At 57.7% G+C, this 14,450-nt stretch overlaps 1 protein-coding gene across 2 annotated transcripts; it reads right to left on the bottom strand.

Moving 5' to 3' along the window:
* Positions 1 to 99: 99 nt before the first annotated feature.
* Positions 100 to 14,076, bottom strand: ARHGAP30 (Rho GTPase activating protein 30). Of its 2 annotated transcripts, XM_019712995.3 has the most exons (12): positions 13,632 to 14,076; positions 9,116 to 9,218; positions 7,454 to 7,598; positions 6,549 to 6,631; positions 6,296 to 6,403; positions 5,605 to 5,732; positions 4,965 to 5,136; positions 4,782 to 4,885; positions 4,624 to 4,701; positions 3,706 to 4,107; positions 2,578 to 2,843; positions 100 to 2,493 (listed from the first exon to the last, which is right to left on the bottom strand). In XM_019712995.3, the coding sequence occupies exons 1-12, from the start codon at positions 13,726 to 13,728 to the stop codon at positions 862 to 864; spliced, it is 3,318 nt and encodes a 1,105-aa protein (XP_019568554.3). In that variant the 5' UTR covers positions 13,729 to 14,076; the 3' UTR covers positions 100 to 861. The 2 variants fall into 2 exon arrangements, with proteins under 2 accessions (XP_019568554.3, XP_074178356.2); XM_074322255.2 differs by lacking the exon at positions 13,632 to 14,076 and having other exon boundaries at positions 7,454 to 7,594.
* Between the last annotated feature and the right edge of the window lie 374 nt (positions 14,077 to 14,450).

Here is a 14,450-nt window from a genome sequence, read left to right on the forward strand (position 1 = left end):
GAAGAGCTCACGAACAACAGGACGACAACAATTGGCCAAACGTATGCAATTAGCATACCTATCACACAAGACTTGCATAAGAATAATGAAATCCCACTGTTTACATGTAAAAATACAACTTTTATTCTGAAACGTCACCCCTTCCTTAGAATGGGACTGGAGGCCCCGGCCCGCCTGGAGAAGCAATTCCAGTGCCTAGGGGATACCCTTCCCCTTCCCTGGAATAGGAGGAAATGACTCCAAAGGCAAAACGAGACGCCAGACAGGCCTCTTCCTTCAGGTGACAGAGGCAGGGGTGGAGGAGATAGAAAGGGAGCCAGTCCCTCCAGCAAACACCGAGGTCTTCAAAGAGCCTGCTGAACGTGTCACTCCTACTCAGGGACTAAGAGGGCCAGCAGGGATACAGGGGTCCAAGGACAGAACAAGCTGAGCAATCCTCCAAGTGTTTGTGTGTGAAAGGCTCAGAGCCGGCCCTGTTCCCCACCCCCACGCTGGGGGCTTCCATGGAGAGAAGTTCACGGCCTCAGAGGAGGCAGAAACTTGGCCGGAGTTCCCCCTTCAGTCTTCACTTTGACAGGCCTCTGAAGTGTTCTGCCTGCTCTTTCTTCCCTCTGGCCAGTGACCTCACTCCCTAGGAACAGGACCTTTTCTTGGGGAATCTCCTGAGGAATAAGCGCTTTGTGTCTGAGCCAAGTTCAGGCAAACCAACCGAGGCAGTGCCTCCCACAGGCAGAGAGACGCTAGAGGGCCGGAACCCATAGAGGTGGGCTCCACAGCTGCTCAGGCTGCAGAAGTCACAGCTGGTCAGGGACCCAGAGATTCAGGACAACTCCTGTCCCCTTTGCCCAGTGCTCTGGCCCGTTACAGTCCCTCGCCCTTCTCAGGGTTGGCGTGTGTCTCAAATGCATATGTTCGACGCTGTGGGGGCAGAAGGGGGTGAGGGGGCTGGGCTTCTCTGGGGGGCAGGCTAAGCCGACTCCGGGGTCCAGACCCTTCTGTGCCTACAGATGGGAGCTCCAAGAAGCTAAGGGGCCGAGGGGAATGGGCAGGGGTCACGCTACAGGGGGAGGTTCTGGGGAGGAGGCTGTAGTCCTCTCCCCCAGTACAGGTCTGGGTCCGCCGAACTCCCTGGGCCTCAGTCCTCTGGCGGTCTCGGGCCAGGGCCACAGCAGCATCAAAGGAAAGACTGCCCCCATTCCTCCAGGAGGTGCGGGAGGCTCTGGACCCCCAAGCCCTCTCCCCAGGAGTCCCATCGAGCCGGCCAGGCCTCGGGCATGGGTTTGCAGGAGCCACGTGGATCTTACTACACATCGCACTGGGCATCTTGGCAAACTGTGGCTTAGGGGGCACCACTGGCACGGAGCGCACCTGTTGGACCTGAACCATGGTGGCAGCCAGGCGCATGCTCACACCACCGGCTGGGCCCAGGAGAGAGGGCCACAGGCTGCAACCCTCCTCCGGACTGGGCTGCCCCTCAGGCTCCATGTCCTCCAGCCGAGGTGGCTGTGGGGGTGCCCGCTCCATCTCAGAGGGCTGGGCGTTGCCCTCTTTGGCACCGTCAACCTCCAGGGACTCTCCACAAGGCCCTTCAAAGAGGAAGTCGTCTTCTAAATGTCCTCCAGCCGTCCGGTCTCCCTCCGCCTCTCCGTCTCCACTCTCCCGTTCCTTGCTGACCTGCCCCGCTCCTCCTTCAGCTGATTCTTCTGCACTTGTGCTGTCTTCACCATCTCCTTTGTCTTTTCTTGCCCCTTGGTCCCCATTCTCCCTGTGTCCTTTGACTTCATCCTCGTCCTCTCTGCCTCCCTCAGCCTCCTGTTTGTGTCCAGCTCCCTGGCTCTCATCAGCAGCTCTGTCCTCCGGGGCCTCGAGCTCTGGGTCCCTTCCAGCTTCTACCTGGGTTCCCTCTCCTTCCTCAGACCCTTCCTCTCGCTCAGTCTTCCTTTCCTCCTGGTGTTTCCCCTGCTCCCCTCCTGTGTCCTCCGCACCCTTAGCTTCCTCCGTACTCGCCTCCCCCTGCTGACCTTTGGGCTCCTCGCCCATGGCCTCCCTGCCTTTCCCGCTTGAACTGACCATCATCTCCTGGCTTCCCCCAGACCCTCCTCCGTCCTCACCTGCCTCTGCAGCCTCTAGCTCCCTCTCTGGGCTCCCCTCAGCCTCCTCCCTGATGTCCCACCTGCTGCCAGGCTCAGCCTCCTCGTCGTCCCCAACTGCCCCCTGTGCCTGCCGCCCCTCAGCCTGCCCTGGCGCCTCCTGAGTCCTGCACCCTGCGGCCTCGGCCTCCGGACTGCCGGGACCCTCCCAGGCCAGGGTTTTGGCCCCCAGAAGGGGACTTAGGTCATCGTAGGCACTCAGAAAGACTTCCTCCCCATTTTCCTCCTCTGCTTCAGGTCCGGGGCCAGCAGAGTCCAGGGGACAGCAGCTGGGAGCGAGGACAAACTGTGCCTCATCCAGAGACAGGTCATCCAGGGGCGGCTCCACAGAGAACTCCTCCACCTGCGGGCATAGCGCTGTCTGAGGACCAGCTGGTCCTGCCTCCCCCAGCTTACCACCCGCAAGCCCGGCCCAGCTCCTCCTCACCTGCGGCCCAGCTCCCAGGAGCTCCTCCAGGTAGTTCATCCCAGGCTCGTCCTCCCCGGGGGAGAAGGCTGCTGCTGCAGTTGCTGCCTGGGCTGCTGCTGCGTCCTCCGCCCCCGCCCACTCAGGCTCTGAGCTGCTTGAGTCCTCGAGGAAGGAGAAGGAATCCTGCACCTCCTGAGACAGGCAGGCGTCCAGGCCCGCGGCCATGTCCTCTGGGTCTGAGCCAGCCAGGGGGCTCGGGCAGGGACTGGCCTCTGACTTCTCGTCTGTCGGAGAAAAGGTAGTCCCAGGAGTACAAAGGCCAAAGCCGTTCCTAGCACTGCTGCAGCGCGGGCCCAGCACTGGGACTTTCGGCTCACAGCTGCCGTTACTGGGCTCCCACCAGGTGCCAGGCACCATCTATGCATTTTGCAATATGCTGTCCTACCTTCCACACAAAACCACCCTATCGGGACATTTATCTTCATTATATATATGAGGGAACTGAGACTCTGAGAGAGTAAACACTTTGTCCCAGGTCACACAACAAGTAGCACAGACGAAACTTGAACCCACACGACCCAACTCCACGGCCCACGGCCTTACCCACTGCCCTGTGTGCCCCAGCACTTGTCACCACTGACTCTTGAGGAAGTGGAGTCAGAGCAAAGGTCAGACCACAGCTCTGCCACCTCCCACCTAAATTAGTAACGAATTGCTTAACCCAAGTCTCAGGTAGGTCCTGCTGCTGTAACAGGATAGCACCCGTGTCACGGATTATGCGAAAACGAAATAAGCTACACCTGCAAAGCCCTTAGCTCAGCACTCGGTGTGTGATAAGCCCTTGATAAATGTCACCTGTTAGAGTTAATGTGCTGACTGTTATTCCCATGACAGTGCACGTCCCCACCTTGGACGCGATGACCCCTGACACAGACCCCACCCTTGGGTAGATGACCGGTCCCCTCTCTGTGGGTTTCACACCAGTTCAGACATAATATCATTGGATCCCCCAGCCTTGAACCAGGGAGCCAGCTGAAGTTACCCACCCAAAGCCCGTGGCCTGCGGCTTCTGATGTCCCCAACGTCCCAGCTCCGCCTGGAGTTCTAGTCCCCTCTCCCAGTGCTGGGCGGCCCCTGGATCCTCACCTGGGGGCCCAGGGCCAAGGCCGGGGCCGGGGCCGGGGCCAGAGGCAGGGCTTGGCCGGGGCTGCAGAGCAGGGCACTCCAGGCCACGGGTGAGCCTGGCCAAGGCGACGTTGGAGATGATGTTTGGGGGCATGCTGAGGATGGAGCTGATGTGCAGCGGGAGGTTGACGTTGTAGGGGTCTGAGATGTGGACGCCAGCACAGCGCTCCGCACGGCTGCCGCCCCCAGCACGGATCGCTGACCGACCCGCTCGCGGCGTGCCGGGCTCAGAGTTGCTGTTGCCCGGGGCCTCTGCGTCAGGCTCTGGCTCACCATCTGCTGCCTCCACAGACTCACTCTCCAAGCTCTCAGGCAGCAGCGGGCTTGGCCGGGGGCTGCTGGCTCCCACCAGCCCCTCTGGCTCTGCGGAGGGGCAGAGGTGGGCAACAGCTTCAGCTGCAAGGGACCTGCACACATCAGTGATGCTCCCAGCTCCCTTGGCCACTCCAGCAAACACTCCACAGCCAGCAGGTCCAAGGTCACCCTGCCTGCACATACCTAGGACCCCTTTCCCTGCCTGAAGACAGTCACAGGCTGTTATGCTCACACCACTCTGTCTCTGCTTGTGCTTGTGCCACCCATAGAGGGGCAATGAAGTCACCACTGTTAACTCAGCACCTGGCTTGGTGGCTGGTATATAATAGACGCTCATTACATAGTTTTTAAGTTAGTGAGCACACGTGGCCACATGTACACACACACACACACAAATTCACAGTGATCTTATTAATAATACTGTGATTCCCTTACAGACACACTCACAGACATGCTCCCACACAGTTGCTCACAGGCCCGTGCTGTTAATAACACAGCACGTGCACACATGGGTATATGTGCACACACGCACGCAGACACATGGGAATGCACACCTATACTCACCATCACCGGCCGCAGCCATAGCACTCAGTGAGTCCATGCTCTTGGCTGGCCGCAGCGTCCCCTTATCAGATTTGTCATCTGCAAGGCAAGGACAGCATAGAGGCAGGGCCTGGCCCCCCAACCCGCGCTGCAGCTCTCCCGTACCTCCCCAGACTTACCCCTGTCCTCAGCCCCCCGCGGAAGTTTACGCTTGGTCTCATGGCCAGAGCGACCCAGATTGAAGATCGATCTCCATTTCCGGACCTTCAAAGACCCTTTCCTCCTGGAGGGGATGGAGAAATCACTGGGGTTGGCACCTGGCAGTCAGCGTGGGGCAGGAGGGTCCAGGAAGGAGGCCTTACTTGTGTTCGGCAATCTCAATGATAGTGTGGTAGGGCCGTATCTGTGGGGGCCCGTCCCCAGCCTGCAGGACGCTTGGCAGCTGGTAGGGCAGGGACCTGGGCATAAGGTCCTCAGGGCTGCCCGACGCCCGGGCCCCTGGAAGGGACCGCCATCCGCTATCCATCTCACCACCTCGGAAAAGAAGAGGGATTGACCGGCCAAGAACAGAGACAAGACAGGGCTGCAGGCACCCAGCTCATCTACCTGCCCACTCACCCACTACCACGCTACGGATATGCCCGGAGGGCCCTGTCTGGCCCCTCAAGAGGGAGTGAGCTTTCCAGGACAAACGGCCAGGAGATCCCAATGACACTGGCCTGGTGGGCTGGCATGACAATGATCAGTCAGCAGCTTGAGACCCAGGACAGCGATTAAGAGTCAAGCTATGCCCAGATCGAGAGCAGCCTGCTCCAGTCCTGACTGCACCACTGTCTCTCCAGGCCCTCGCCCTGGAGAGGTGGCTGTAAGCATCACCTCCCTGCAAGGCTCGGTTTCCTCATCTGCAAAACGGGCAGACTGAACTAGACCCCTTTTGATGCTTCCTGTGGCTCTGACTCAACTCCCAGACAGAAGTGCTGATATGGCCGGAAGGACACTCACTCAAGAGGGCAGCACCCCCAAAGAGCTGCTTCACGTGCGTGAGGATGAACTCGACCACGATGGACTGCACACGCACCTCCATGAAGGCCGCCGTCCCGTTGAAGCCTGAAGCCTCTATATCCTTAGACCTGTGGAGACATGGACTTATTCTCCCACAGCCCCACCTCACTGCCTTCCCTGAATTCTCCCTGCACGTACTTTGCACCCTTTCCCCTGCTTGCCCTTAGCGCCATCTCCTTCTCTTAAACCATATGCACGAGTCAAGTCTCAAATGCCACTTCCTCCAGGAAGCCTTCTTGGACATCCTCGTCTCAATTAATTTCTACCGTCCCGTACACCCACAGTGCTTTGTTTATAATGAATATCGGGATTTCTCACAATCTGCCTTGCACCATAAAGAATGATATGCAGGCCAGTTCTCCAACAGACTGCAAGACATTTGCCCAATACACACTTGATGAGGACCTGTCCTGTTCAAGTCCCTGAGCTCAGTGACACTGTGAGGATACTCAAAGGGCTGCCCGTAGGGACTTTGCCCACGCTCAGAGCGTGTTACGGGGTGAGTGCCACCCCACTCAGGGTGACCCTGTGCCTCCCCGTTTCTCACCGGGCTCTGTGAGTCCCCCTCTGCCCTCTCCAGTGCATCCACACAGCCACAGCCCTCCCAGAGCCGTCCCCACACAGTGCCCACCTCAGCAGGTTGGGAGCCCACACGATGGCCAGGTTGCGTGCGTGCATGTTGGTCTGAGCGCTGAATGAGGCCATGTGCACCAGGTGACGCATGAGGAACTCCAGGGTCCTGCGGAGAGGGGCACCACGGGCCAGGGGGGTCACACAGGGCCACACAAGGCAGGCGTGGGGCTGGGACCTGGGAGCTGGCGCCGGGAGGAGCATGCGCCTGGGCTGTGTGGGGGCGTCAGGGTGGGGTGGGGGGCCACACACACCTGTAGTTTGGAACGGGGAGTTCCCGAAGCACCTCTAGGATCTTGACCAAGCGCTCGGGCTCCAGCTGCACTGCCACAGCCTCCTGGTTAGGGAGGGTTCCAGAAGCCGGAGTCAGTGCCGCAGCACTGGCCCTGCTTACTGCCTGGAGCTCTGAGCGACTCCCTGCCCCGGAGGAAACAACACACGCTGGCAGCAGACAGCTCCGATCTGGGGCACACAGACCTGCCGCTGAATCTGGGCTCTACCACTTAAAAGCTCTTGTGGCCCTGAGCAACTCACTGCTACCCTGTGGCGTAGTCCTCTGTGGGTGGCTCTCTGGCACTGGACTGTAGCCATGCCCCCCCCACACACACACACCGTGGGTGCCCCTAGGCGTGGCTATTCCAAGGTACGCTGGGAGGCCACGCCCACCCAGGTTAGCCGCGTGGGCCACCGGCTGCCACAGTGGTCAGAGCTCCAAATATTGTCATGCTCAATAAAGTGCAACTCGTTTTAAACTTTCATTCTGGACGGCATTTTTGTCACGTTTTCTTACAGATGGTCAACATACAAGCAGTTCATGGAGAGTTCCAAAAAGGGTTCTCATTCCCTTAAAAGTAGGGGCCCCCCAGTGTCACCCCTGCATGTGGTCGGGGACCTCGGTCCAGGTGACTTCCAAGGGCCTTGCAGCTCTGACCCCCTGGTCCCTACTCCTCCCCCAAGTGTCACCCCTGCATGTGGTCCACAGGCCTTAGGGAAAGGATGTAGGGGAGGGGTGGGGAGGGCACAGGTAGGGGAGAGAAGATTCAGGGGAGGAGTCTTCCCCAGGGATGAGTCCCTGTCACTCAGGATCACTGGGACTCTGCGTGGCACTGGACACACCTGGGATGTCAGCCCCAGGGCAGCCACCCAGACGCTGACTCACAGCGAATTTGTCGTAGAGCCGGTAGGTGAGCAGGGGATCGGGCAGCTCCCTGAAGTAGGCCTTGCACAGGGAGGACACACAGTGGATGTCCTGCAGGTACACGTCCCGCCGCAGGTCTGGCTTCCGCTCAGCCTCGAACTCCTGCCTAGGGAAGTGCACACACTCAGGGGGGGTGGGCGTGTGTGTCGCGTACAGAGCGGAGGTGAGGACACACGTGCATGTCCACGGGGACGCTCGTCAGGGCTGTAGCTGCAGGTGTGAGTTGCGATGTGGGGTCTGTAGGGGTCAGTGGGAGTGGGGGATGAGCCTAAATGTGTCCTGGGCACCTATAAGATGGGTGGGTGCGTGTAACTCTCAGAAGGACACATAAGTGTAAATCTTCGTAACCTTGCTTTAGGCAACGGTTGACATGAAAAGCACAAGTAACAAAAGAGAAAATAAATCAAACATCAAAATCACAAGCTGTTGTGTGTCAAAGACCACTGTCAGGAAGGTGAGGCCTGCCCACGGAGTGGAAGAAAGTATGTGGGACTCACAGATTTGATAACTGCCTAATATCCAGCATATTAAAAAAACTCTTAACAGTTCAAAAGAGACAAATGACCCAATTTAAAAATGGACAAAGGATTCGAATAGACATTTCTCCAAAGAAGACATACAAATGGCCAAAAAGCTCACAAGAAGATGCCCATATTTCCCTAGCTACTAGGGAAATGCAAGGATAGATAAACTGTCACTTCACACCCACTGGGGTTGCTATAATAAAAAAAGACACAGAGTGACAAGTGTTGGCAGGGATGTGGAGAAAGTGGAACCCTCAGACACTGATGGTGGGAATGTAAAATGAGGAAACTGCTATGGGAAAAGTGTGGCAGTTCTTTTACGAGTGCAGCATAGAGTTTCCATATGACCCAGCAATATTACCCACTCCTGTGCAAATACTCAGAAGATGAAAGCACAAGTCAACACAAACACTTGCACGTGGACGTATTCATAACACCAAAAGGTGGAAACAAGCCAGAGAGCCATTAACTGATGAATGGATAAACTAAACGTGCTGAAACTGTAAAACAGGGTACCACTCGGCCATGAAAAGAAATGAAGCATTGGTACACATGACAACATGCACGAACCTTGAAAACATACTAAGTGAAAAAGCCAAATACAGAAGGTCACAGATGTCTGGTTGCACTTGTGTGAAATGTCCAGGAAAATCCACAGAGACAAGTTGGCCAGTGGTGCCAGGGGTTGGGGGGGAGAATGCGGAGTGACTGCTGATGGGGAGGGGGTTTCTTTCCAGGGTGATGAAATGTCCTGGAATTAGATCGTGGTGATAGATGCGTACCTGTGAACATACTAAAAGGCACGAATTGTACATTTTGTAATGGTGAATTTTATGGTTTGAGGATTATATCTGAACTTTTTAAAAAGCTGGGTGGTGTATGTGGGCGTGGAGAGGCGTGTGTGTGTGTGTGTGTGTGTGTGTGTATGTGTGTGTGTGTGTGTGTGCAGGGCGCTGGCGGGCCTGGGGCGCATGGCCCCCCTTTTCCGGGAGCCCTTCCCTGAGACAGTCCGCAGCACCTTTGTCCCTCCCCACCCCCTACCCCCGCCCCCCAGCTCGTGGCTACCTGGCGACAGCCCTGCCTGCACTGCCTGACTCACCGGAGCTTCTGGATGTTGGAGGAGACCCCTGAGAGGCGGTAGATGCCGTCCACCACTCCGTGCTCCTCCACAAAGTCTGCACAGCTCCTTAGCACCTGGGGCACTGGGGACACACGGGGCAGAGGAAGAGAAGTCAGAGGTCTGGGGGTCAGAGATAGCAGGGGCCTGTAGGACGGAAGCATCAGAAAAGGGGGTTTGGGGACACTGAGGGCAGAGCCCACCCAAGAGAGGCTTGTCCGATTCTCAAGGGGCATCGGCTCCAACCTGCCAACCCCACAGCCTCTGCCTATGGGGTCTGCAGCCTCAGCATATGCCCCCCCACCCCCACCCTGTGAGGGGCTCACTGCCACGCAGACTCTCCCTTCCTGTTAGAATGCTCTGCCCTGTCGAGCTGAAACTCATCTCGCTGTGATTCCTAGCTGCTACTCTGGAATCTTTGCAGGGGCAGCAATCTGGTTGAAAGGGGACTGACTAAAGGTGAGGACCTGGTGCTGACAGTGCATTTCCAGAGCGTTCTACATAAGGTAAAGGGACAGGAGTTGTCCCACCCACAGTGGAGCAGGGCTGAGGGGAGCGCTGTGAGACACCCCCTCTGGGAAGCAAGTTAATGGGCGTTAGCTCTGTCCTAGGAAGGTACACAGAACAGTGACAAACCTTCACTGAGGTCGATTCGGGAGAGAAGCGTCTGTGTGCCTAGCACTGTGCATTACGTACCTAGTAGTGCCCATTTTGTAGACAGGAAAACTGAGGATCAAAAGTCTGAGGGACCAGTGTCACCCAGTTAGAGCCAGGAAACAATTCCTAGAGCTCGAAAAGCAGATTATGAGTCCCAACCCTGGGCCCCTCCTCTGTCGCTAGACTGTAGCCTCCCTGAGGACAGAATCTACGCATGGCCCATCTAGGTGGTCCCGGTGTCATCTGACATGGTGTCTCCTATGGGGTAACCCTCAAAACCATGTATGGAACCCCATCCCCACAAGGCCACACAGCTATTTCCAAGGCACGTCCCTGCTTTCCATCTTTTGTCTTGCACACACCCTGCTCCACCCCAAGCTTCACTGCTTATCTTCCAGATACAGAATAAAATATAAACTCCTCAGCGTGATATAGAAGACCCTTCACAAATCAAGTCCAAGCTGCGCTCCCGCTGTAGCCCCAACCAATTCCCCAACAGATCGCCCCATCCAGCCCTTGGCGAGTCCATGAACAAGCCTCAGGACCACCACTCCTGTTACTCGCCCCTCGCCTGGACTTGTCCTCCGCTCTGCCTGCGGGTGTGGGGGCTGCTGCAGACCTTCGTTGACATCTGTGTCAAAGTACTCACTGCCCTTTGTTATGATTGGTTTCTTTTGTGTCTATGCCTTTGGACAAATAGTAACACCCTCCGCAGCAACCAGCACAGTGCGCCGCAGAGCCTGTGCTCAATAAATGGTTACTAAATGACTCAGTGAATTAACCAATCAACTCTGAGGACTGGCGACATCACTGGAGATTTAATAGAGAATATTGCCTAAGATGAAACATTGAGTCGTCCTATTAACTGACACTCACCAGAGTCATCCTTCTCAGGCGTCAGTGTCAGAAAAAGCGGTGTTTCTCCTAAGCCACCTGCTTTGCTTTGCTTTTGGGCTTTATGAGGCTCCCACCCGATTGGGGTTACCTCTACTGGCATTGCCAGGAAGCTCAGAGCCCACGGCCAGAACCCGCTGAGACGCATTTCTGGGTCCTGATCTTACCCTTCCTCCTGTTCTCCTGTCAACTCAGTTCCTTCCGTCCTTTACTCTTTTTGTAAAGTTTTGTGGTTTGGAAGTCATCCATCCCAATTTCTTTGTGGAATTAAGATAGAAACACAGAATGGAGGAAATAATTCATCCATCAACCACTACTTTATCTGCCTCGTATGACCTGGTGTCCACACCCTAACCCTCCTGCACTCCAGAGCCAAGACTTGGATAAGACAAGGATGGCTCCGAGGGTACGCAAGTGAAGGGAGCGTTCAGTCTTGGGCCTGCACAAGCCCACTGTGCACACACACACCCTTGAGCACCTCCTTACCAGAGGCACCTCACCTAGGGCAGGTGCACAACCTGAGGGGACAGCTACCTTGGATTGGGCACCCCAGCTTAGTCCTGGCCCTGCAGGTCACCATCTGCCCCTTCCAGACCTGTGCCCTTTGCAAGGGCCCTCCTGACCTGAGCACCCTGCCCCGAAGGCAGAGATGGGGTGGGCCTTCCTTGTTGAAGCTGCTCTCCTGTCATGGGCGCTTAATGCTACACCAACTCTTGGCCACCACGTGACTCATAAACAGTCTGCTGTCCCCTAAACCCTAGGTCCTTTTCACATGGATCGCAAGCCAGCCAGCTGGATCTTCCCCACCCTGTCCTTCTGTTGATTTTGAACCTCCAGAGAAGACTAAAAAAGGCATTCGAGTGGAGCCACTGAGGACACGGGTCAAGGAAATGGAGAAGGGATAACAGGGTCAGATGGCAGGGGAGTCAAGAAGCTAGAGATCAGAGAGCTGGGGTCAGAAATACAAGTTAGAGACAGGGTTGGGGTGGCAGAGTCAAAGGGATAGAGACATCAAGGAAATTGGGGCAGGTCAGGGGAGAGGCCTGAAGCTCAGGGACCTGGAGAATCAGAACTCTGAACAAGGTGTTACAAAGAGATAAAGATTCGGGAAAGGAAGAACTCAATACGTGTGGGGCCTGTGGGGGGGTGGGGAAGGACGAGAGCAGGGAGCTGCTGGGACAAAGAGCTGGGAGAAGACGCTGAGATGGAGCCAGGGTGTGAGGATGGGGGACCAACATAATCAGAGGGAAAATGAACGAGAGACAGATGTCCAGGCCAGGACTTTCATTTCTGCTGGGCCTCGGGATAGAGAAGCCGTCACCAGCTTTCCCTGTCCTTCCACTTTCCACCTGTCAGTGCCAGGAGGGGCTGGGGGGGGGGGGGTCGCGGGCGGAGGGGAGAGGAGCTGCCCTGGGCCCCAGCGAGGCCGTTACCAAACCCCTGGGCTCAGGTGCGGTTCTGGGAGGGCAGCAGGTGCTCCTTCCCCAGGATGCACTGGGGTCAGGGCCAGGCCACCAGATGTCTATCCCTGGCAGAGAACAGGGCCCTGACGCGCAGGGGTGCAGACAGAGGCCAGGAAGGGTCAAGGAGCGGGTCTGTGCTGGATGTGGGCTCAGTGTTTCAACATGAGCTTGGAGGGCGGGCCATGGGGAAGGGCAGCGCCCAGGAACAGGCTGCACTGGGTTTGCAGAGAACTGGAAAGAGAACATCAGCCCCAGTGAAGCCATGTGCCCTTGGCCGGGAGTCTTCACTGTCAAGGGGAGGCCCCTGTGAAGGGTCGCCCTGCGCCCTGCACGGGGCGGCTGGGCTTTGCCCTTTGAGAAGCACCAGGCACCAAGGAGCTGCGTCAGCCATTCAACACTCTTCCTTGGGGCCTGGGTTTTCCCTTAACCGAGGCCAGTAGGGATGGGGGCCTCTGGGTGGGGAGAAAAGGGGAAGAAGGTGTCTGGGGATACAGGGCGGGGCTACGAGCAGGAAGTGAGCCGGGAACCACCATCACCCGCTCCACTGCAGGCCACAGCACAGAGCAGAGCAGAGGACAAAGAGGAAATGACAGATTGGGGTGGGGTGGGGGTGGGGGAAGAGCGGGCCCTTTTCTGGGAGGAGATCGGTGTGCCCAAGACAAGCTGGGCCGGGCCAGGATACCTGCGTTCAATTTCAATTCAAGTCAAGAAATGTTTTTGAGTGGCAACTTACTCCAGGCCAAGCACAGAGTGGAGGGAGTAAGCCTGGACTCTGGGCCCTGGTCCTCCTGAGTGCCAAGCCCTCCAAGCCCCCCGGGAGGAAGCTGGGCCAGCTCCACAGACAGTCCCCGCACCACCCTCCTTTGCTCTCCCCACCCCATCTTCAAACCAGGCCTCAAGCCACCTCTCACTCTGCTGGTGCCCCCACTTCAGCAGTCTCCCCCCTTGTCCTGCACTTTGAACCAGCTTCTCCTTTGTGCGGGGACACAGGAGAATCGTGGAGAGTAGGGAAGGACTGTCCCCACTCCTCACCCTCATCTGTGGTGGCAGAGGGCTCGAGCCCCTTAACCTGGTCCCTGGGCACTCTCCTCCGACCATGGTGCCAGCCTCAGACCCCCGGGGCCCTTCTGTCTCATCCCATTCACCCCAAGGACCATGGGTTGGCCCTTCTGCCAGCCATGTCCTGACCCCGTGCCCTCAGCCTCCCTCTGCTCCCCAGTGGTCCTCCCTCTGATTCTCCTACTTGTTCCGGGTTCCTAGTCTCTCCATCCTCACCCGCTTGGCCTCCCTGTGCCCTCCCAGGCAGTCACAGGGGAGCGGCCCTGCCTTCTTCACCGAGCACATTTCCTGCCTTGGCTGCTGGCTGGCAACCCCAAGCTACTGCCCCTTCTCCATGGGCACCCGGAGGTGCTCGTGTCCTCAGACTCGATGGGGGGCTGGAGAAGCTCCACCCCTCCCGCGCGCAGCTCTGAGGGGCCCCTTACCCTCCTGGCCTGAGTGCTGCAGGTGCTCCTGGAGGTCACACCCAAACACCCGTTCCTTCGAGCTGCCCTTCTTCTTTCCTTTCTGCCGAGACTTCATGGCTGGAGCCCCAGGGCTCTGGCCCAGCTGCCTCTGTCCCCCAGGACCTTTGCCCTCTACCAGTCCCCCATGGGATCCCAAGCCAGCCTCTGGGCTTGGCCCGGCCCCAGGGGCAGGGCTCCCAACTAGGGGTAGAGGGTGGCCTGGCAACGGGTAGCAGCTCCTGCCTCTGGGGCCCTAGCCGCACGGAAGTGGCTGTGGAAGAGGAAGCTGCCAGGACCCCGGCAAGAAGCTGCGTCTCGTGGCCGACCTGGCACTCGCCCTTCTGGCCCCGCAGCCCTGGGGGTGCAGGAAGCTGTGCAGCTCCTCAACCCGCTTCCTGTTAGAGCATCTTTGCAACCACACAGGCTAAGGGGGGGGACGGGGACGGGCAACTGACATTCAGATCCTCACCCACGCCTGGGACTTCCCTCACTGGCTGAGGGGAGGTGATGTCAGAGCTTTGGGGGGTGCTGGTGCCCGGGGCCGCAGCAGGTGACTGACCCTCGGAGACCAGAATTCTGGTGTTCAAGGTGGAGACCCAGGGCTGGCCCGAAAGTGAAGCAGCACAGGGCTGCCCCCACAGGCCTGTCACCTGTGGAGTGACAGGAGTCCACAGAGCCTCCGTTTCCACACACAAAAGTGAAGGGAGTGGACGAGCCCATCTTCAAATCCTCCCACCTCAAACATTCGTTCTGTGGGGCTCGTGAATGAGCTGCTTCTTTGTAATGAGCGCACACTGC

The sequence above is a fragment of the Rhinolophus sinicus genome, chromosome 11 (genome assembly GCF_057876585.1).
Source record: "Rhinolophus sinicus isolate RSI-liver-muscle chromosome 11, RSI-T2T, whole genome shotgun sequence".
Taxonomy (NCBI): domain Eukaryota; kingdom Metazoa; phylum Chordata; class Mammalia; order Chiroptera; family Rhinolophidae; genus Rhinolophus; species Rhinolophus sinicus.

Coding starts and splice junctions, on each gene's coding strand:
- ARHGAP30 (XM_019712995.3), bottom strand. CDS start 13,728: ATGAAGTCTCGGCAGAAAGGAAAGAAGAAGGGCAGCTCGAAGGAACGG. Junction 6,632..7,453: donor GGCTCTACGACAAATTCGCT/GTGAGTCAGCGT, acceptor CTCCCTAACCAG/GAGGCTGTGGCAGTGCAGCT. Junction 2,494..2,577: donor TCCTGGGAGCTGGGCCGCAG/GTGAGGAGGAGC, acceptor CTATGCCCGCAG/GTGGAGGAGTTCTCTGTGGA.